Consider the following 24,420-nt stretch of genomic DNA (forward strand, 5'->3'; position numbering starts at 1 on the left):
CTCCAGAGAATAATGCGTGACTGCATTTATGTAGAAATAGTTTTTCATCTGTGTGGAACTCTTGACAATTGTAACTACCTATGGTACATGCTCAAACTATGAGTGCTGAAATGCACACCCATTACAAAGAACAACATCTTTTCAGAATGTAGGTGTGAGCGGTTTTACAAGGAAATTTAAAAATACACTTGAAAAAACACTAGTTGTCCCGTAAGTATCATTCAAAGTAGGATGTCTATGTGCTATTCAGATAGTGTTAAACTCGCCATAAACTAAGCCTCATAAAGTATTGTGGACTGAAAGAGAAAATTAACTATATTATAAATAACTGAGATTATATTTTTGAAAGAGCTTTATTGCTGACAGAGCAAACTGTGATTTGTGTATACGTGTGTTTGCCTACCATAGCAGGAACCACAAAAGGGATTTAAAGGGTTTTGCCCCCATCCAAAGCCAGGATGTAGGTGTTGTGCTTCTCTTTCTGAAGTATGCTTGTTTTTTTTGTCTTTCATGTTGACAGATGTTATCAATATTCTGTCATCAATGTAAGATTTATTCATGAAATGTTTATAGGTTTATAGTCATTACAAAATGAAGGCCAAGTTTAAAATGGTCCTGTTGCCATGTGGTTTGTCGGGTGAAAAGGGAGGATAAAAACATCAAGTTCACCAGGGAAGACACAAAGGATGACTGTTTGCCTTTCCTGGACTGCGCTGTGCACATTGAAGAGAATGGCAACCTCAACATCGAAGTTTACCGGAAGCCCACACACACGGACCAGTACCTCCTGTTTGACTCCCATCACCCTCTGGAACACAAACTTGGAGTAATTAGGACCCTACACCACCGGGCAGAACATGTTCCCTCTAAGCCTGAGGGGAAAAAGAAGGAACACACACATGAACACACACACTCAAAACGTGCGGCTATCCTAAATGGGCGTTCTTAAAGTCAGCATAGAGGCACAGAAAAGAAGATCAGACACCAGCGAGGGAGGATAAGAAGGACAGACGCAACAACATTGTCATCCCCTATGTAGCCGGTGTATCAGAGAAACTCAGGAGGGTTTTCTCCAAGCATGACATCCCGGTGTACTTCAGACCCAGCAACACACTCAGACAAAAACTGGTTCACCCGAAAGACAAAACGCCAAAACACAGACTTAACAATGTGGTGTATGCCGTACAGTGCAGCGAGGAATGCCCAGACCTCTACATTGGAGAGACCAAACAGCCACTTCACAAGCGCATGGCACAACACAGAAGAGCCACCTCCACAGGACAAGACTCAGCTGTCCATCTGCATCTAAAGGTCAAAGGTCACTCTTTCGAGGATGCCAATGTTCACATTTTGGACAGAGAGGACAGATGGTTTGAAAGAGGAGTGAAAGAAGCATCTATGTCCACTGTGAGCGACCATCTTTGAACAGAGGCGGTGGTTTACGACACCAACTCTCTGCCATCTATAATCCAGTTTTGAGATCCCTTCCCAGACGCCTTAACGCCCACTCACATCCTGGGCCATCTGACCTCAGGAATTCGCATGATAAGGTGGGGCCAGGGTTCAAAAAAAACTCACCCGAAACTCTGGCTGATTGGGACTCACACCCAGTTCCACACAGGCGATTAGAGGATCATCAGGGGGTCCTTTTGTCCCTCTGTGGGGGGACACTCCCACTAGGTTTATATCTGGGACTCCCCACCATTTGACCTTAGAACTGAAGAAGCTTCTCGGATGAGAGGTGAAACGTCTTCAAGTAACTTAAAGAAGTCCAGACGCTTTTCTTTGCAAGCTCCTTTGACTACGATGACCTGGATGACTGAGAACCTTCACAGACAGAAAGGACTCTGCAGTGAAACTAAAGGGTGAACCTCCAAGTGTGCGCCTGTGGACTAAGCCTAACCACCAGTTAAAGGTAAGATGCTAATGTTAGCATTGCAGCATGTAGCACCACTCTTTTATGATCATCTTAGCTCATGAAAATATTACTTCCCAGCACTAGAAGTTAGCTACATTTTTTGTAAGCTTCACAAATAAAGCTTGAAGCAGCTCTGACTATTAGAACCAGCACTTAGCCCTGTTACATCTGTACCCTGTGTTAGAGCAATGGCTGCTGCCTACAGCCTTTTAAACACATCTGTCCAGATGTTGCCACATTACTCTCTGATGCTTTGAGTTAAAAGAACTAACTTGGGGTGATTAAAATAACAGCTGTGAGTTCTCTCATTCTTCATATCAATGCCCTCTGCTAAGACTGGAGATGACACTACTGATTTGAGTTTATGGGATGGGAAAAGTCAAGTGCACCCAGTGAAGATTAACATATCGACAATATTTCAAATCACAACAAAGTAAAAAGCTCATTCGGTTATAACATGATGGAAACTGAAGCTGCAATTGAGATTTATTTTTTTAATTTTACCTCGGTGAGATTAGTGAACAATCACTGAATGTACCTCTACTGAGACCCAAAGATAATTAGAACATAGATATAAGCTAATGATGAACAGACTAATTAAGTATATTTACAGACTCTAACTTTCAGACTATAACAGCTGTTCCATGATGTCCCAAACAAACATAAATAACTTTTGCTCCATATTTACTTTTTTCAGGACATACGCCAGGACAGCCATGCTTTATTTGTACTAGCCGACTTGAAAACACCTAATGTGATGGCTGAAAATGAGATCTTTAAAACTGAAAACATTTAAACATTAAAAGACGACTATCCCATATTCACTGATAAATACATGTAAATATCAGTGACACAATTTGTACTTCTGTAACTACAGCTAGGCTTCATTCCAGATGTTAGTAAGGTATGGTTTAACAAGTTGCTCATATTAAACACATACCCCCAGCAGAGAATCTAAACTAAGCACAAAAAGTAGGGAAATTTGTGTTTGGTCAAATATTTCTTTATAAATGGGTTAGCATTGCTAGCACCTAGCAATAGGTTAGCAAAGTGCTTACTTTGTTATAATGAAGGCTGAACTACAGACCAATAGACACACTGATTAACTCAGAGTTATAGGTTATGAACCAGTAGTTATATTTTCCACAGTATGCAGTGTTGCAGAGGTCAGAGTGATTTTACAAACTGAAATACCCAACAGTTGGTGCACCCATGAAAAACTTGCGAAATGCAAAAGAACTTTTTCTGCTACTGACGCTTGTTTGGTGCTGTTTACTGGATCAGATGATTGAAGTCTGGATGTAATGTAATATAAAATTTTAATTATTTACCAAAAAGGGGCCTAACAGGCATGTGCAATGGGATGCTATCTCCGGCCAAGTATTATATTTTATTTTATAGTAATTTTATTTATTTATTTATTTATTATTTATTTGTATATTGGCTGTACAAAGGATCAATCATGATGACATAAATATTAATCACAAATGAGCAATTTAACTTCTTTTCCCTGTGTGCTGATTCAATGACCCACCACAAGATGGTGATAACTGGTTTAAAACTGTTTCACTGCTGTGTGTTACAGAATAGTAGAGCCAGTGAGTATTCACAGACACACATCCACTGACAGACATGCCCCAGACATTTAACTGAATTCTAAAAACTAGATGTGTGTATTTATTTCAAGTTTTGTTGTCATGGCTTTTCAAATGTATGCACACTTAATCAACTTAATTAATTTGCAAATTTAAGCAGAGATGAAAACTGCTTTTACAACTGGACATCTAAATAGACTCCTGGTTATAAGAAAAAGGGGATTGTTTATGCCATCATCCCCTTGTCTGCCACAGACTGTCTCAGTTTTAGACTAGAAAAACCCTCAGATTGTAAGAACTGAGATGATTTTGGAGGTCTTGTTATTTTACTCACACAGAAAATGGAAGCACAAATTATTAATTGACAGTATAAATTGCAGGTCTGTGGGTCAGTAGCGGTTTTAGATACGGGTGACACGGGCGGTTGCCCGGGGCGGCATCACGGACATCGGCAAAAAAAAAAAAATTGCTCGTACTCATGCTGCCCCGACATCAGCCAGCGCATACTGAGAATGGCATAGGCACCGATCGGTTTTCTATCGCCCATTTGCTGGGAGTAAGGGCGCCCCCTCCTCCCCGTGCCTGCTGCTTGCTACACAGGGAGGAGAGGGCGGGGCGGCGGGGGATTCTCTGGCTGGCTGGAGCAGCATCTAATAACCAACTCGCAAAATAAAACAAAATAAAAACAAAACAACAAACACGAAAAGACCAGACATCATGATACAGACTTATAATTTGAAATTCGAAATTCTGTAGGCCTACACGAAAAGTGAGCGCGAGAGCCCTCGGTGCGCCTGCTCGCTGCTGAAGTCAAAGTAAACTTTATTGTCATCTCCGCTACATACAGTCCAGTATATAGAGAGACGAGACGACGAGGCTCCAGTTAAAGCAGTGCAAGTAAACAAACAATAAATATAAGAAGAGTAAGAAAATAAATATACACTTTAGGACTCGGGGTAAAGGGATCAATAACAATTTAAAATTTATAATTTACAGTTTGATGATTTAAAGTCTCACACACAACCCGTCGAAAGGGGAGGGGGCGGCTGCTTCCAAATAGAGCACATTTCATTCATAATGTTGTAAATCCAAGCCCATCATGTATTCATGATTTGAATCCTGGATTGTGTGAAATCTCAGAAATAAACCCTAGACAAAGTGAATCTGTGAACTAAGGTGTAGGTGTGTTAGATCATGTTGTGGTGATCCTCGAGTTGGGGGATTTGTGTTCATACTGGAGTGCAAAATTAAAACCAAGATGGACAAGAAAAGTTCAAAGCCATCAGGTCCTCAGTTTAGAAAAAAGAGAAAAGAAGAAGAGAAACTAGCAAAAGATGCAGGTAAGCAGATGTGTGATTGGATAATGGCAGGTCATCCTGAAACAATCAGAATCAGAATCAAAATACTTTATTAATCCCTAAGGAAATTATGTGGGTTACAGGTGCTCCAAGAAGAAATGGTAAAAATAGTAACAGTAACAGACTAAACTCCAAACAATACATTATGTTACAGATTTTAATATTAATTAGTCATTGTCAATTGTTGATTTGTCCTGTTATCATTGTATGAGGAATTATGATGGCTGTTCGGTAGCCGTTTGCATACAATGCATCAATGCATACAATGCATCAATGCATACTCTCTCTCTTCATATGTGTGTCTGTGTGTGTTTCTCTGGCGAAATTCAGTATGGTTCTGACAACAGTTTTATGTTAATGTACAATCCTTAATATGTTTTATGTGTGTGTGTGTGTGTGTGTGTGTGTGTGGGGGGGGGGGGGGGGGGGGGGGGGCGCCAGAGGGAGTGTTCGCCCGGGGCGCCAAACGGGCTAGGACCGCCACTGCTGTGGGTTAATATGTTTCTGACTTGATCTTTGTAAGCAAACATTTGTGTAACTACTTCTCTACCAACATTAACTTTCTACAACACATGAGATTAAAATTTTCTCTTTATGTGCTACATCAAATATTAAGTTTTACATTAATTGTTGTACTTTTCCCAAAAGAAAAGTTTTGTGCATTTTGTGACACAAAATAAAGACAAGTCATATAAAAATATTTAAAGACTTTGTTACACAAATCAACACTACAACATATATTTGACATTACTGCAACAGGGACAAAATAAAATAAAGGTCATATATGGTGATATTCAATATACTTTTGTGCTTCATCTGATACACACAATATCCCCAAAACTTCACCACACCAGTTAAAGGAAATCTGTTTTAACCTGTTTCTGCCGTACTTCTCCCTACTTCCTTTAAATACTCTTTAATAACATTTAACTTTTTAGCTTAAACACAGAAGAAAGAAACTTTATAGTAGCTAAAAAAAACTGCTAAAAAATAATTTAACACAAATAAATAACACATTTTCCATATGGAACCCAATGTAAGGGGAAATTATATTAGATTAATTTCATATTTTGAAGAATTGGAAAATATTTTCAAGATTTCTTTAAAACAAAATGTAAACAAATGGAAAAGTAGATCCCATGTTTTTATACATTACAACAATATGAGACAGCAGAAAACTCAATGTCACCCAGACATATAGTGTAAAAAAATACTTTAGATTCTTCGGTTAAAATGATGAATGACTGATCTGATGTGATTCAAATCAATGTCATTCCTATAATGCCAATTTATAACAACCTTCAAAGTGCTTTATATTTTAAGGTAAAAACCCTAACAATAAACTGACCCCTATGATCAGCTGGGGGCGAGGGGAAAGAGGAGACCAAATCCTCTAACATTTTCACCGACATACACTTTCTCTTCTTTCTTTTTTTATAGCCTTATTGGCTTATTTTGATGTCTTCAGACTGAAAGATATTTTTTTCTTATATAAATAAATTGCATTTGAATCAATGTAAGTAAAAAAATAAGTAGTGCATGTATTGCCATTTTTGGTAAAATCTCACACAACAGATATTTTAAAGTGCTGAACAGTCACACCGGTTGTTTATACCAAATCCTCTTCATGAGGTCCTCTGGTGACCTCTGACTCAGTATCATTGTCCTCAGTATCAAGGTCCTCCATGGAGCTGTAGCTTGAGTCTGCATAAGAACTGGACTCCTTAAAGGCAATTGAAAAACCATTAGCACAAAAATGGATTTCTGTACTGTTTAAAGAATACAAGTAATCTATCTATGCAGTATAGTTGCAAATACCCTTCTCCCTTGCAGGTATGACTTCCGGCTTCCAGTTTTCTTCCTCTCTTTGGGTTCCGTGTCCACAAAAGCTACATAATGGATGAGGGTGTGTATTCTGGATGAATGCAACATAAGAATGTTAGACTGTCTCATTGACTACCAAAAGACTGGGATTTGATCTAAGAGGTCACCTGTGGTATAGCATCGCAAGGAACTGGATAATAACCGTAACAGCAAATCCCATAATGAACATGAAGGGAACTGGTTCAACTTTGATAACATCTCCTGTTTTCTGTAACTGAAGGTTTAACTTTGGGATGCTGATGGCAAAGATGCTATTGAAGATCTGGAGGATGAAGGTTGTCACCAGCCAGAATGCATTCAAGATGAAGAAGGAAAAGTTGATCTGTGTGTAACGAGAAAAAGAAAGTAATTTAAGATTAACTGCACTTGTTTTCCTGTAGGAGAAGTACCAAAGTTCATGTTGATAATAATGATACAAAGTAACAGTGCTTTCACCCTGGAATTCTAAAGATGTACAGTATGCCCCTTCTTGATAACACATCCTCCCACACTTACTTTATTTCTCAGCTGTCGCAGCTCACTGGCCATCTTTTTCTGTTTTTCTTTGTCATCAGGTAGAGGTTTAAGATACTCCTTTTGAAGCTCTTCCCAGAATTCCTTTTCCTCCTGGAAACGACAGAAACGTTTTCAATAGTTGAAACTAAAGAAATGGCAAAAAAAGCTTTAAAGGAAAATAACCCACAAACATTCCTATTGCATTTAAATTTTAATTGGCAAGATAAGCATGTGTGTTTGTTAAAGCACAGTAATTACAGTAAGTTCATCATCAGATGTGAGAAGTAACAAATACTATGTCCAAGGTCCAACTGCTGTAAACAAAACGAGCTAACTTCACTCAGAGATGGAGAAAGATAAGAAAGACAGGACAGGGGAGGAAGAAGAGAGGTTAGATTTAAAGGTAAGGTCAGTGGCATTTGATAAAATAGAAGTTCAAAGCTTCTCTCTCTCTATCTCTCTCTCTCTCTCTCTCTCTCACTCTCTCTCTCTCTCTCACTCTCTCTCTCTCTCTCTCTCTCTATATATATATATATATATATATATATATATATATATATATATATATATATCTCTATCTCTCTATCTCTCTATCTATCTATATATATATATATAAGTTCTCGTGTTTTTAAATTAGATATTGGGTGTGTACATGTTTTTTTTGTATTGTGAAACATGAAACAACATACTGAGGAAGACTAACTTTCATTTAAAGACTGGATCTACAGGTTAGCGCAGGATAAACAGGTAAGTCGTCTGTACTGTGATGGATTTAAAGTAAAGAACAGTGTGTGACTGGTGCACAGTGGCGGTGGTTTCATGGTCAGAGTTGGGTTAGATCATTTGTAGCAGAGATTCATATGAGTTTTAGTTCATAAGGCTGAGATCCACTGACTGAATTTCACCTTCATAGCAACTTTATACCATCTAGAAAACAGACAGCATAAACAGTGTACTGTCAGTGTAGAGGTTGGAAATCAGCCAGGAACACTCATGAAACATCTGCTCACACCTGGTTGATTTCAGGCTTGTACAACCACAAAGAGCAGCAGGTCAGCTGATCAGAGACCTGTACACTGGAAAAATCTACCAGAGCTCTCAATTCTTTTCCCCACACTGAGTCATCACAATTAATTTTAGGGTTCCTCACCCTGCTGAATCCAAGTGGAGGAACCCTAAAACACCTGTTTAGAGGCAGTCACCCTCTACAATGTAGGGATCAGAAGATAAACATATCAACATAAATTTTGTTCTTTTTCTTCAGATTCAAGCTGATCATCATTCATTCATCATTATCATTATGTTGATATAACACAAGGACCAGTTAGCCTTGCACAAAAATAGAAATGTCCTCTAAAGAGCTTTTTTTGTTTCTTACTTTGAGTACATTTCAGACCTGGAACCTGGAGTAAAAAAGTTGAATCCGTACTTCAACTTTTACTGGAGTATTTTTTTAACAGTTTTAGTATTTGTACATACTGCTCATCGTCCTTTTTATAGATGGGAGTAAAGATAAATTCTGGACAGAGATGTAAACAAGGCAAATGAGATAACTGACAACACGTACACACCTGCTCGAGTGAGTCCTCTTGCAATTTCATGTCACTGGACAAATTCTGTAGCATCTCAATCCAGCTTGCTAATAAAAGGATGGCAAAAATCATTAAATCACAGCTGTATGTTTATCTGAATTCAAAAATAAACAAAAAAAACCTCAGAATGAATTTCATGGACTTACTTTGGATGTTGCTGTCTAATTGCCTGAAAGAAAATTTGGGAAAAAATGAAACTAAATAAATAATATCAGTACATAGGACTGATGTGCTGAAATTATTTTTCCAGCTTCAGAACATACCCCTGTTCTTCTTCTGTAATAGTTATATCCTCCACAATAGTGTTTTGGGGTTCAGGTTCAAGCTGCTCAGGCTCTTGGGCTGTGTTGTCCTGACTCCTACTGAGCTGTTCACCTTGAAATCTCTGGCTGGATTTTTTGCAGCACTTGATCCATGAGACAAGCCATTGGCAGATACTTTTGGCTGCAAACAAAATCATACACGTTTCATAAAACAGAAAAACAGTAACATCTGTGAGTGTCATAGAAAAAAGTCGAATATCTCTTACCTTTCTGTGCTCTCGTTTGTGGCGTGAGAGTTGGAGGTGGGGCTGCACCAGCAGCAGGTTTTGTCTCCCTGGTGCCCCAAGACACATTGTTCATGTTAACCATGGAGTAGATGGTGAGCAGAAGGTAGGCGCTGGGGATGCAGATGATGTAGAGAAAGCCATGGAACACCAGAGGAAATTCCTGAGGATGCATTGCTGCAGTGATTAGGTAAAGGATGGCCATGAAGATGATGAAAATGCTGCTGGGTGTCAGGATGGTTTTCTCTTTCAACATTGATCCTGAATAAACAAGACAGGTGTTCAAGCAGGTTTAAGTATTTCTTGTCAAAACATTAAACAAAATCTGAATAACAAAATGCAAAATTTATTATAAGTTAAATCTGATTAAACATAGCATACCAATAATAGAAATTGTCACTGTCAACATAAGGAATGCATAACAGAGACTCAAGATTGCTGCAATGGTAATTTGAGTGTCTGACTTGAGCTTGAAACAAAGACCCAGGTAGATGGCTGGAGGTATCACAGATATGACAAGAGCAGCAGCAGAATTGATGCCCAAAACGAAGGTTAAACTACCTGCAAGATATTTGTCATGTTTTAAAGTTGTATCCATTTTTACCTCAAATAATATTTCAGTGGACACAAATTCACATGTGCACAGGTGATTTTGTAAAACACAAAGGTGATATTTACCTGCAACCATAAGACAGATGGTGGACGGTCCCAGGATGGATGAAATCATACCAAACAGCTGGTAAAACATGAATGGTTTGGAAATGGATTTATTCCTCTTGGCAATAATTTCGGTGGAACCCAGCAGATCCACCACATTGGCCATTGTTGAAGGCCCCCATCGCCGGCGCTGAAGATAGTTATGTTAGGGCTTATTTGCTAATAGCACAAGCAATGTATGGATAGGTGAATAAATTCTATTAAACTTGGAGTAAAAAAGGAGACTGATGCGTTATCATTTTTTTATAACAACACAACACCAAATGCAGTATCATTAGAAAGGTTTTCACCTGGTTGTAGAGTTCCTTGAAGTCCATCGGTGCATTGGTGTAGGCATCAGATGCTGCATTGTACTCCACTCTCCATCCCTGCTTTAGTAGCAGAGTACATAACCAGCGGTCTTCACCTGTGGTTACAAAATATATATGAATATATGTGTGTGTGTGTGTAAATAAAGGGCCATTGGAACAAGAAGGCATCGGTGGGCAATAAATGGTAAATGGTAAATGGCCTGTATTTGTATAGCGCTTTTACTAGTCCCCCCTAGGGACCCCAAAGCGCTTTATACACCCAGTCATCCACCCATTCACACACACATTCACACACTGGTGGAGGCAAGCTACAGTTGTAGCCACAGCTGCCCTGGGGTAGACTGACAGAAGTGAGGCTGCCATATCGCGCCATCGGCCCTTCTGGCCAACACCAGTAGGCGGTAGGTGAAGTGTCTTGCCCAAGGACACAACGACAGAGACTGTCCAAGCCGGGGGTCGAACCGGCAACCTTCCGATTACAAGGCGAACTCCCAACTCTTGAGCCTCGATCGCCCCACAATAGACGAAAATAGGGCGCTGTTGGAATGCTACTATGCAAGTAACCCCGGCGGAAGGGGTTACATGAATAGGATGAGGGACCTATGGAATCTTTGAGCTACTAGTTTGTTTGCCGTCAATGTGGATGTTGGGTATCAGTGTTCCAACATTCTGAAGAAGGGACTGCTCTCACAGCTATTGACGAGGTACAACACACATACTATGGCAAGGGGGAGCCAGGATGACAGGTCAGGGGGGAGATATCATCACTCTCACCCGAGATGGGTACCAAGACCCAAGTGCGATAGAAGAAGGATCGCAAGATCTGAGGAACTGATCTCAAAGACAGAATCAGAAGTGTTCCTTCTTCCTGATGTTGCCAACATTCGATATCACTACGTCTATCACTACAGGTGTCTTTTCTGCTTATCTACCACCCCTATGTCCAGTTGGTTAACCACCACCATTTTGTCGGTCTGTATCTGGAAGTCCCACAGGATCTTAGATTGGTCATAAGGCTCTCATCCTAATGTACCCTTTCCTCTTACTTGCGTAGTAGCATTCCAACAGTGCCCTGTTTTCGTCTCTTGCACACCGATGCAGTCTTATTCTAATAGCCCACTTCTCATCAAGGTGCCAAACTTGAAGGCCAGACTGCCAGTGGCGACAGTGGAATAAAAAATATATACAAAAATATTAGAGTGGTCTTTAAACTGTTTGATTATTTACCTTGGTCATACTGGATGTAGTGACTGGCCTCTGTGGACTTGGTAGAATATGTCTTCATCACATTGTCATCCATTAGGGCCTCTGCTCTGAATAGACTGAAGCAGCCAGGGCTGCACAGCACGCAGCCAATCATGTGCTCAGCTGTCTTCTGCAGCCAGTGACTAACAGCATACTCAAACTTTTGGAACCAAACAACAGGACCTGCAAAGGAAATACAAAGTTACTAACTCTCTACAATGTCTACTGCTTTCAGCTGGGTATTTTAGTTCTTCTAGTTCTGTGTGCCTGCTGATTGAGTCCATTGTTTTGGGATTTTTTTGGGCTCTAAAAAGCCAACTCTGAAAATAAACCTGTAAAGTGGAGTTGAAAGCATGCAATAAATTAAATTGATGGAGTTGGGCCATGGATGAGTTTTTTTTTTTTTTGTTCGTTTTATTTTTTCAACTACTTTCCACCTTTCAGTGACTAAAATAAATAAATAAATGCATCATTAGCAGTGATGGGAATAACGGCGTTACAAGACTAATAAAGTAGTCGTGGTAAGCCAATCACACTTCCACTTAAAGACAAAGCAACAAGGTGATATATACCAGTTTATAAATTGTGTTGATAGACCATGTAAAACCACAGTCATGATAAAAAATATATACCCGGCGTTTTTTCATCAATAGTTTCGTCACGTTTAGTGTCTAAGGACAGCGCTAGCAAGCACTCTCTGCTTATGAGAGAAAAAACAAAACAAAAAAACGGGAAGTTTTAGGAGTGACGGCGAGAGAGAGAGAGCGAGTTTTGAGATGTGAGAGATTTGTGACGTTTAGCGTGTTTGGGGTGTGTATTTAATGTGTTGTCTTGTGTAGTTGGTGTGTAGTGTTGTGGATAGTTTTGTGTTGTGTGTCAGAACAATGAGGCGACTGCTGTCTCCAGGTAGAAACAGGAGTGATGCACCTGCTGCTGTCAGACCTGCAGGTATCAGGCTGTGATGTTCTCCTTTATAGTGGACAGAAATTATTTTTTTGGAGTGGCACAAATAATTTGTGTGGCATCTTATTGAATGCAGAACAGCTGATTGTTCTGTAAATAGTTTGAAATGGTTATTTAAAAAACGGGGTAAAAGGTAAATGGCTGCAAATAACTTTGTTGTTTGCAAAACTTGTGCATAGGATTTTAAAATTGACAATTTATATTTGCATTTAAAGTTATGAAATATGATTCATTAAACATGTTTGTGGTTGTTACAGTAAAAAATAAAACTTTTTCTACTCTGATTTTATGGTTTTTGTCTGATTTTAGATGAATTGTGTTAATACAGTATGTCAAAATGAAAACATGACTGGAAATTCAGACACGCGAGGTTGTGCTGAAAAGAATGATACCAAACAAGGCAAACAAATAGTTTTAAAGGTAAAATGTGGAGGAAACATCAAAAGTAGTTAAAAATGGACAATTATACCCTGGACCCCAGAGAGTTAAACATTTTTTTTAAAGCAACGCAATAGTTACTTTTCAAGTAATTAATTACTTCTAGAATATTGTAACTCTGTTACTAACTCAGTTACTTTTTTGAAGAAGTAACTATTAACTATAATTAATTACTTTTTGAAAGTAACTTGTCCAACACTGATCATTAGTAACTGCTGTGAGATTAGTATTCCTCTGCAATAATGAGTGTGACCATTAGGTGGTGTTGTGATCCATCCTTTTAGTTGCGTTGAACATGAGCTGTGGTGTGTATACAGACATAACTAAACTGGTGAGACAAGAATTTTCGTCATTGTCACTACTGAATGTAATTCCATGGAAACATGGTGTTGTATGCTCAGTATTAAGCACTGCAGATTAAAGCATCAATGTGCATTTTGCATCCAAGAATTCTCTATGCTAAGAAACTATCTTGGGGCCCAGACGACAGAAGCTTGTTGTATGCATGATATTGTGCACAATTACATTTTATCTCCACCTCTTTGCTTTTTTATAAAAACAAGATGTACCTCATCTAACTGCTGGCCCAAACGGGTGATTTTGCATTCATGTTCTCAATGAACATGTCACTTAAGATATCGATAATTATAGTTGTTGGAATGATGGCAGCCATTCAGAAATTATTAACATGTCTTCCAATCCAAATCTTTATAAAGTCCCAATGACATCTTACTCATATGTTTTTTATTTTATTTTGTTACTATGTGCAAACCTGATCCAGTGGGGTGAATCCTGCCACATGCTGCACCAACGCGAGGGTACATTCTGAGACGGTCGATGAGCAACACCACAGAAGCAGGCTGGAAGTCAGTGTCCCCATCCAAAGCCAGGACGTAGGTGTTGTGCTTCTCTTTCTGGAGAAACATATACAATTTGCTTTGTTTGACCCTGAAGCTTTGGTTGTTTTTTATGCACCATGACAGTTGTTAGCAAGCATGTTTGAGCAAATCAGAAACTTTCTCTTTCATCTTACCTGAGCTTGTTTTTCTAGCTCGTGCTCATCCTCTCCCCTCTTCCAACGAATGTAATATTTGCTCATGAGTTTCCAGCCCAGGAGATAGTACAAATACATGATCTACAAAAAAACATAAATAATAATTAAAAATCCAATCTTTTTTACAACTCAAGACTTCAGATGATCTACATTACATGTTGCAGTTAATCATTTTCCCACCTGAGACCATCTCTTTTTGTGACGGATGCGTTCTTTATCCTTGAAGTGAACCACAATGTTGTTCCCTTGAGGCATGTTGATAAAAAGACGACCTCCATATGGCGTCTGTATGATTTTCTGATCCGGGACTTGTTGCTGCTTTCTGAAGAACTTTTGATCAACGTTGTTGAAGATGCTGATGATAGTCAGTAAGAAAAAATGTCTCTAAATTAATAAGGATTATAGTCCAGGATGGTAAAATCAATCCTGGACCTAAATGCATTAATAGCAGACTGCATGTAAACATACCCATAAACCTCTTTAATAACTTCTACAAGGTTCTTGGCATATTCATTCAGATGGCGACTCCCCTCAACATGTTCAAATGCGTCATCAAAGTAGATATGAGCTTCAAAAGTGAAATCATTGACCTTTGGGTCCTCCTTTGGTCTGTATTTGTCCAGTCTGTAAGGAAAAGCATGAACAGGAAGTGTGGGGAAATCCACAGCAAGAAAGTAAATTGTTATGATTTTAATACTGTAAACTGGCGCGGCCAAAGATACATATTTTTCACATTATTTTTGAGTGTAACATTGGTACTTTTCACTAATGCTGGTTTTTCTTTAACTAAATTAAACCCTAATTAAATTTCAGATGCTCTTAATGATAAACCTTTAGTTTTTTTCACATTTTATTTGCGGTGCTTTAAGGAATAACTGAATTTTCCATGTGGAGAGGGGAAGTCCAGAACATAGTAGTAACTCATTAAAGATTGAAGTTAGAGGAATAGCAAGATTTTTTTTTTCACAGAATCAGTGAGACTCACCTGAATATTGATATTATAATGTTCATCATCTCCTCGTAGGTCTCGTGCCACATGGTCGCACACAGATACACCATCACTGGTTCAAAATACCTACGTCTTCACATAAAATATTTATATATGTATATTTAAAATTCATTACATATTTGTAGTTTGAAGAATTGACAGTATCATAAAATATTGCCTATACCTAGTCACAACTTATAAAAACACCATGTCCAAACACACCTAAATGAACCACAGAAGCACAATGAAAGAACAATGGTACACACACTTACTTTTTCATCCTTTCTTTGGTCTGGATGTCAAATCGGATGTTGAGGAGGAGCGACTGCTCGATAAAGGCTCCCTCATACAACCTCTTGATGAACAAGTCTTGAGTCCTCTCTATTCGGTGCACATTGAGCTTCCAGAGATGTAGGGTTACCAACACAAAGCCAATCCACCAGCACACTGCTGAACCTGAAGGAAGGTAAGGAAAATATTATTCATTGAACACTTTTTTTTATCAATAAATATGCTGATAATTTATAACGGCTCTATTTTATTACCTGTGAGTATGCCAATGTCAGCTATCTTGGACATGTCAAGGAAGCACAGAGTGTATGTAACATCCAGCACCAGATGTAGAAACACACTGTCATTCAGGCTTTGATTCCTTCCATCCACAGCCACCTTACAGTAGTCTGTGAAGTTGATGTTTGTAGTCCCATTCAGGCTTGTTCTGTAGTCCTGATAGTAAACAATAACTGGAATGACCAGCAGAGCCAAAACAGCTAGAGAGGCCAGGTATAGAGGAAGGATGAAGCATCGCCGCAAAGCATGCATCTTGCAGGCTACCAAGGCAAACCAGTGGCAGAGTGCTGAGGAGACCAGCTGGACCCCAATGATGATGGCTATAATTCTTATCTCATGGCTCGGGATGGAGGTCAGAATGCTCCAGTCCATTTTGGCTAGAGGGACGTAGGCCCCAACTACACACGCAGTCACAACGATCCTCATGAGGCTGGAGAGAATGTGCAGTATGTTCTGGCACTCTTTTATGTCATTGCAAAGGTTCTCGAGGAAGGTGGGGCTGCTGTTCGCTGAGATTGTTTTTTTCAAGTAGTTTTCCCACCAGTTGAAAGACACCAAAATAGACCCTCCAACAGCTAACCCCACCCAGATGATCATGTTGTTATCAGAAGGATTCTTTGTAATATATAACAGAAGAAACAGGACATAACCAATCAAAATAAAGATGAAACCAAAGATGCAAGGCAGCACGAAGTGTTTCGTTTGTTTGGCAGAACACTGAGCGATCAGCTGTAGGATTGCAGAGATGACAGCTACTCCGTTGAATATTGTCACATTGGTCACAATGTCCAAGTGTGGCATCGCCACGATGGTGAGAATTGATGCACCTGCAGAAACCAGAAACTCAAAAAAAAGGACCTAAAGAAGAAGCAGAAGGTGATTACATTTTAAAGCATGATGAGAAAAAAAGTTAAAATCTGCAGACTTTCTGTTTTTAGCATCAAAGTTTTCTTACTAGGGCTGCAGTTGTTTTTCTGGGCACCTTTGATGTTTTATAACATGATTTCCAGATGCTTTTGAGGAATAGAAATACACTGGAGGCGATGAGAGAGCAGCCGATACACAGCAGTGCAACGGGTTTCTGTTCAGGAGGGAGAGTCTTTGTGCCTTCATTGGACAACGTGATTAGGAGGAGAAAAGACGTCTGTAAGAGAGGAAAAGAAATCTCTGAATATGTCAGTTATTAGTGACGCTATTTTTTGGCAAGGGAAAATCAACAACTGCTCTGTGTGATTGATTCCTTAGAATAAGTATAAATATTAATATCTATCTTTTTAGCTGCAGCAGAATAAATATCACATATGTTTAAAAAATGTCCAAAAAACAACAAACCTTGCTACATAATGCCGATCCAAACACAATAACAGTTACAGCAAACAGACAAATGATCTTCAGCAATTTGATCATTTTCCATGGTGTCTGTTCATCTTCAATGATTGGGACTTCTTGACAGGTGTCCCACGGCCTCCTGAATGAAGAGACAAAAAGTCAAAGTCTGACGTAGAAAGGCATGTAAAGAGCATAGTTAAGTGTAAATTATTGAGCCTGATAAAATGTATTAAACTTGTTAAATAATGTCAAATGATAAAATTAAAATTTCCTAAATGGCACACATATGTCTTACTATTTCTGTGTTATGGCTAATGGCTAAAATTAAAATATAAAAATTACATTTCTTTACAGATCACACTTACTTTGGTAAATCTCTTTGCTCCCCCATGATTAATACAGCAAATGAATGTCTCTGTTTGGAAGCACTATATAGCGGTTTAGGTATGAGTCATCATGTAGCCACTCCCACATGTAAGGGAAATACCTGATTGCAGCAGGTGAAGAGAAATATGAACAAACAGGATCCAGAAAAACTGAAACTAACTGCATATTTTCATGTTTAGTGCATAATATTTAGTAGGATATTAAGAGTCTTTAACTATCTGTACATAATGTATGGGACATGCAGGAAACACCTATAGGTTTTTTCTTCTGTTCTTAGGAGTTCTGTCCCACAAAAACAAAGGTTCCATCCTCTAAGAAATATATGTTGATTAAATTTTCTGCCAGTCTCCAAATATTTAACTTATGAATTCTTTTTTTAATTCTTTATTTTATTTATGCGTTAGAGCAGGGGTTGGGGGAACTCCAGATCTCAAGGGCCAGTGTCCTGCAGATATCACCCTGGCTCAACATACAAATGGGTCAAACGTCAAATGATTAGTTCATTACCAGGCCTCTGGAGAACTTCAAGACATGTTGAGGGCTGAGGAGGTAATTTAGCCATTTAAATCAGCTGTGTTGGATCAAGGACACATCTAAAACCTGCAGGACACCGGCCCTTGAGGCCTGGAGTTCCCCAGCTTAATCTTTGTAGCTTTAAGTGTTGCTGTGCATTTACTGTACATGCAGAGTTACATTTATGTGGATAGTCGATGTGGATAAGTACATATCTTAGTAAGCTTAACAAGCCATTTCATCTCGGATTAAACTAAATAATAAGTAAAAACAGTAACAACATCCTGTTGTTGATACTTTGTGCTAAACAACAGCTCAAGAAGAGCACATCATAATGTTTCTTACTTTTTGTTTTGTGAACAATTGCCTCAGTATTTTTGCTCCACTGTATAGCACAAAAATCACAAGTGTCCATTATTATTATTATTATTATTATTATTATTATTATTTTAAAATGTATCTTCATGGTGTTATACATTTTTTCTCCCTCATCTGTATTTATGAGTCATTGATGTCGGACCGAAACTACAGAGAATAATGTGTCACTGCATTTATGTAGAAATAGTTTTTCATCTGTGTGGAACTCTTGAAAAATGTAACTACCTATGGCACATGCTCAAACTATGAGTGCTGAAATGCACACCCATTACAAAGAACAATATCTTTTCAGAATGTAGGTGTGAGCGGTTTTACAAGGAAATTTAAAAATACACTTGAAAGAACACTAGTTGTCCCGTAAGTATCATTCAAAGTAGGATGTCTATGTGCTATTCAGATAGTGTTAAACTCGCCATAAACTAAGCTCATAAAGTATTGTGGACTGAAAGAGAAAATTAACTATATTATAAATAACTGAGATTCTATTTTTGAAAGAGCTTTATTGCTGACAGAGCAAACTGTGATTTGTGTATACGTGTGTTTGCCTACCATAGCAGGAACCACAAAAGGGATTTAAAGGGTTTTGCCCCCATCCAAAGCCAGGATGTAGGTGTTGTGCTTCTCTTTCTGAAGTATGCTTGTTTTCTTTGTCTTTCATGTTGACAGATGTTATCAATATTCTGTCATCAATGTAAGATTTATTCATGAAATGTTTATAGGTTTATAGTCATTACAAAATGAAGGCCAAGTTTAAAATGGTCCTGTTGCCATGTGGTTATAATCAGAGAAAATATCTATATGAGTTATCTTTTTAAAGTTTAGCATTAAGTGATCCAAAGTGATGCAAAAAAGTGTTTTAATTAAAAGTGAGACATCAACATAACAACAATAATGTAAAACCTATGACTGTAACTAGGGATGGGTATTGATAAGATTTTCATGACTCCGATTCCAGTTTTGATTCTGTTTAACGATTCGATTCTTTATCGATTCTTTTTAAAAAAGGAGAACACTAAGATCGATTAGCTTAGAACTTTGTTTTATATCTTCTCTTTGAACAAGATAGAAATTTAGGAGTAACATGGCCTTACAAACCCAACAGTGACATCTTAAGAGATCCACAGCCTACGGCTCTTCAATGGGGTGTCACAGGGTCCCCAGGAAAAAAATTGTAAATGTAAAATAATAAAATAAATATTCTTCTGTAGCAATAACAAAGTATAACATAAATTGTTCTGTAGCAATTACACAAGAATATCCAGTAATGTCCCTGCCTACAATTAAACACATTCACTGGGGTGCAAGCCTTTGACCACAAACTTAGTCACTGCTCGGTGACATTCGTCTATCCTGACCTGAAAGGAGACGCTACCAGTAGACTGCAGCGACAACTGCCAGCATCTGAGCCAGACTCTGTCTCTCATCATGGTCACCTAAATGCACAGTAATGGCAGGTTTTGTAATAAGGCAGATCGCGCTAACATAATCTGCACTGTTAGTTGATTATTTACCTGCCGCATTAATGGGAGAGGACGTGCAAACGTTACCACTGCTGCTGGGTTGAGATTCACGAGTCCGGAGCGGAATTAAAAACACGACATTCATTTAAGGTCATCGCGTGTTTTGTGAGCAAATGCTTTTGTATATTCGTAGTGTTTCCTCCCTTAAATGAAATATCTACTTTGCAAGTATTGCAAGTTGCCCTGTTGTCATCCGTTCTCGTAAAGTATAATTAAACTTTTTAGTGTTTGAGCTGCTTAGGCGCCGTGTTTCCTGCCAGGTAAATGACGCTCTGCAACATGGTGATGTCATTCAGGGCGACTGGAATAAGGAAATCGTTTGCAAAAATGGCAAACAATTCCAAGGAATTGAAACAGTGGGAACCGGTTCTCAACAAGAACCGGTTTTCGATACCCATCCCTACCTGTAACAGACAGGTCCGTCCACGTGCACGCATTTCTTCCTGCTGCTGTAAGGTTTCAGGGAGCAGACACAGTCTCATGGGTCATAATATTTAGTAGGATATTAAGAGTCTTTAACTATCTGTACATAATGTATGGGACATGCAGGAAACACCTATAGGTTTTTTCTTCTGTTCTTAGGAGTTCTGTCCCACAAAAACAAAGGTTCCATCCTCTAAGAAATATATGTTGATTAAATTTTCTGCCAGTCTCCAAATATTTAACTTATGAATTCTTTTTTTAATTCTTTATTTTATTTATGCGTTAGAGCAAGGGTTGGGGGAACTCCAGATCTCAAGGGCCAGTGTCCTGCAGATATCACCCTGGCTCAACATACAAATGGGTCAAACGTCAAATGATTAGTTCATTACCAGGCCTCTGGAGAACTTCAAGACATGTTGAGGGCTGAGGAGGTAATTTAGCCATTTAAATCAGCTGTGTTGGATCAAGGACACATCTAAAACCTGCAGGACACCGGCTCTTGAGGCCTGGAGTTCCCCAGCTTAATCTTTGTAGCTTTAAGTGTTGCTGTGCATTTACTGTACATGCAGAGTTACATTTATGTGGATAGTCGATGTGGATAAGTACATATCTTAGTAAGCTTAACAAGCCATTTCATCTTGGATTAAACTAAGTAATAAGTAAAAACAGTAACAACATCCTGTTGTTGATACTTTGTGCTAAACAACAGCTCAAGAAGAGCACATCATAATGTTTCTTACTTTTTGTTTTGTGAACAATTGCCTCAGTATTTTTGCTCCACTGTATAGCACAAAAAGCACAAGTGTCCATTATTATTATTATTGTTTTTTTTTTTTTTTAAATGTATCTTCATGGTGTTATACATTTTTTCTCCCTCATCTGTATTTATGAGTCATTGATGTCGGACAAAAACTCCAGAGAATAATATGTCACTGCATTTATGTAGAAATAGTTTTTCATCTGTGTGGAACTCTTGAAAAATGTAACTACCTATGGCACATGCTCAAACTATGAGTGCTGAAATGCACAGCCATTACAAAGAACAACATCTTTTCAGAATGTAGGTGTGAGCGGTTTTACAAGGAAAGATCAACACGGAAATTTGAAAATGGACACCCATTACAAAGAACAACATCTTTTCAGAATGTAGGTGTGAGCGGTTTTACAAGGAAATTTAAAAATACACTTGAAAGAACACTAGTTGTCCCGTAAGTATCATTCAAAGTAGGATGTCTATGTGCTATTCAGATAGTGTTAAACTCGCCATAAACTAAGCCTCATAAAGTATTGCAGACTGAAAGAGAAAATTAACTATATTATAAATAACTGAGATTATATTTTTGAAAGAGCTTTATTGCTGACAGAGCAAACTGTGATTTGTGTATACGTGTGTTTGCCTACCATAGCAGGAACCGCAAAAGATATTTAAAGAGTTTTGCTGGGTGTAGCTGTGACGTAGGCTAGAATCATGGCGGTGGTCAACGACGGTCCAGGCGTGGGATTCCTCTTGTGTAAATTCCTTCTGTTGGTAGGTGCCACACTGCACTTGTGGCAAATAAGCAAACTAGAAGACTGGCAATCTTGCTGGGTATCCAGTTATGGAAGCAACACATTAACAAGAGAATTCTGAGTAAAACCAAAGTTACTTTCCCTAGTAACTAGTTACTTTGAAAGTAATGAGTAACTTGAAGTAACTGAGTTACTTTTGATAGAAGTAACTAGTAATGTAACTAAGTTACTAATTTAAAGTAACACTGCTCATAACACATACATACAGGGCCTTGGGGGTGGGCACGTTATACAGCGTCCAGAGGATGGTCTGTGTATTCAAACCCCCCTCTGGCGCTGGTGCCCTACCCTCAATTTTAAATGCATATAGACACTCCTGGGTCCAGGTACGGTTTGCCCCTCTGGGGGCAGGGGTACCTGGACCTGGGATATAGACTATGTTTGGGGAGTGTGAATGTGTGCACAGTGTCTATTTGTGTCTGTCTCCACATTGGGTGAGTGCCGAGTATTTGTTTGTGTATATGGGGGTGGGAAAGCACGTTTGTGTCTGCGTGCGCCTGTTCGTCTGTGTCTATATGTCAGCTTCAGGGTCTCAGGAATCACGGTCTTAGACTCCACCTCTCTGGGAACATCTCAGGCTCTCTGGGGTATGGAGGCTTATCTCCCCTCACCACACTCCCTGCCAGTGGCTGATACCCTCAGACGTTGGTGTGTTGGTGGTTCTTGGTGTCTGGGGCTGGGCGCTCATGCATGTACCAACTCACTCCTGGTGGCCGATTGGCGGAGCCTGGCGCCTGTGGCCCGGCTGGGCCCCTTCCGGGGGGTGGGGTTGCATCAGGCCTCTGGCATCTGGGCCTGAGGCCCGTCCTCTCTGGCACAGCTGGCTGCCGGCAGAGCCCGCGGGCACGTCACTGCAACCCCCTCTGGCCTCTGCTCCGTGGCTGCTGGGTGACCTCTCGTTTGGGGCTCTCCTCAGCTCTTCCCAGGAGGGTGGCATGGTTGCCCCTGTGGTGGTCCTCCTTGGGTCCTCGTATTCTGGGGCCTCTGAATGTCTGGGGCCTGGATCTCCTCCATACCTGCTTCATGCCCTGGGAGACGGGGCTATGACTCCCCACAGTCCCTAGCAGATCGTTACATGGAGAAACCTTTTGAATACAGCGTGCTGATCCACACAGGTGTACACACAGGTGTTCACAGACACAAACTACATCTTTTTTGGCTGCTACCTCAAAGTACATTGTGCGCTGTCGATCTTGCTTACTGCACAATAACATGTAATATTTAGTATCTACTGTTAGCTAGTTTATTGTGTTGGTGTTGTATTTATTATGTTGCTCTTTTTTGTTTGTTTTCTCTTCTGTATTTTAACTCCATACAGGTGATCCAGGTGTTTTGTTTGTTTTCTTTTTTTTCTCTTCTCCCCTCTATTTTTCTTTCTCTCCCTCTCTTTCTTTCAGTCTTTCTCCCTGTCCTGTCCCCCAGTCATGTCTGTCCCGTCTGTAACAACCGAAAATCAAATAACATAAATACATAATTATAATAAAGGCCAATCAAATGGACCAATATGGCAAGCCCATGATGATCCAATTGGTAAAGTAAAGCCACTTGACATCTTTCTTGGCAAAAAAAAAAAAAAAAGATAGCAGGTGAGCTGCACAGCTGTACAGCGTTTTTTATTTATTTATTTTTTTTACAACCGGTAGGCGACGAAGTAACAACTGATTAAGGTCAACATCCAATTACAACAGTAAATGAAAGGAAATAAAGTTTTATGGGTACGTTAATGGTATGTCAGTCTTTTGCTTGCATGATGATTAGTGTAAATAACATCTGCAGAATGTAGGTTAGATATTTTCAAGAGAAACACATTTATGCCACTCCTTTGATAAATCAGTCAGTGAACAGTCAGTGAATGTATTTCTAATCTAAAGCTGCAATTGGAGATAATGGATTTGGACCACTTTCGAGACCAAAGTGATTTTAATTTTACTGATTGAACAGGTATTCTCTGTGTCTTCTGTGTTCTACTAGCTTGCAATACCAGCATTGTAAAAGAGACTTGGCACCAGATTACATAAAATATATAAAAAATAAATAGACATTTTCTGCATCACCAAATTAATACATACAAATTCTAGCAATGCAGGCACAGTTTGCATTGCTATAAAATTGCAGCTGGGCTTCATTCTTTATGTTAGTAACTTACATCTTAACAAGGTGCACAAATAAAACATATAGCCTCAGCAGATAATCCAAATTTATATCACACTTATTATATGCCGTAAATTAAAAAAACTTCTAGATGAGCCGAAACTCAGAACATAACCTTATTCTGACCAAGTTATGTGTTCAGCATAAGTTACCATTGTGATTTATCCAGGTAGAAATAAAATAATTTTTGTAACAAAGAAAATTCTTGACTTTAAGATCAACACCTTGCTTTGTAGCAGAGCCCTCACACCCAAAGACAGCCTGTGTAGAGTAGGATGACTGAATTAATCAGCACAGAGCTAAATGTCATGTCACATTGTGACAGTGTTACCTTACTGTTGTTTAAAGCTACCAGTTGTATAAAGATCAATAATTTCTTCACAGATTTCGTAGGTTTGCGTGCATCAACAGGCCCAGTTTGTTTTTGTTTCAAGCTTTTCCTCGTTTTAAAACTGCATTTTACGAAATGTTGTTT

General features: G+C 39.0%; 1 protein-coding gene across 1 annotated transcript; it reads right to left on the reverse strand.

Annotated features, from left to right (window-relative positions):
• Positions 1-6,480: 6,480 nt before the first annotated feature.
• Positions 6,481-17,395, reverse strand: LOC148096628 (chitin synthase chs-2-like). The gene is made up of 22 exons (XM_087835314.1): positions 17,370-17,395; positions 17,008-17,143; positions 16,631-16,819; positions 15,651-16,533; positions 15,378-15,561; positions 15,103-15,198; positions 14,586-14,741; positions 14,298-14,472; positions 14,097-14,198; positions 13,836-13,977; positions 11,645-11,845; positions 10,397-10,512; positions 10,068-10,236; positions 9,771-9,950; positions 9,372-9,650; positions 9,106-9,286; positions 8,989-9,011; positions 8,822-8,889; positions 7,251-7,361; positions 6,863-7,077; positions 6,690-6,786; positions 6,481-6,594 (listed from the first exon to the last, which is right to left on the reverse strand). The coding sequence occupies exons 1-22, from the start codon at positions 17,393-17,395 to the stop codon at positions 6,481-6,483; spliced, it is 3,843 nt and encodes a 1,280-aa protein (XP_087691440.1).
• Between the last annotated feature and the right edge of the window lie 7,025 nt (positions 17,396-24,420).

The sequence above is a fragment of the Neolamprologus brichardi genome, chromosome 22, assembly GCF_056152115.1.
Source record: "Neolamprologus brichardi isolate AB-2024 chromosome 22, ASM5615211v1, whole genome shotgun sequence".
NCBI lineage: Eukaryota > Metazoa > Chordata > Actinopteri > Cichliformes > Cichlidae > Neolamprologus > Neolamprologus brichardi.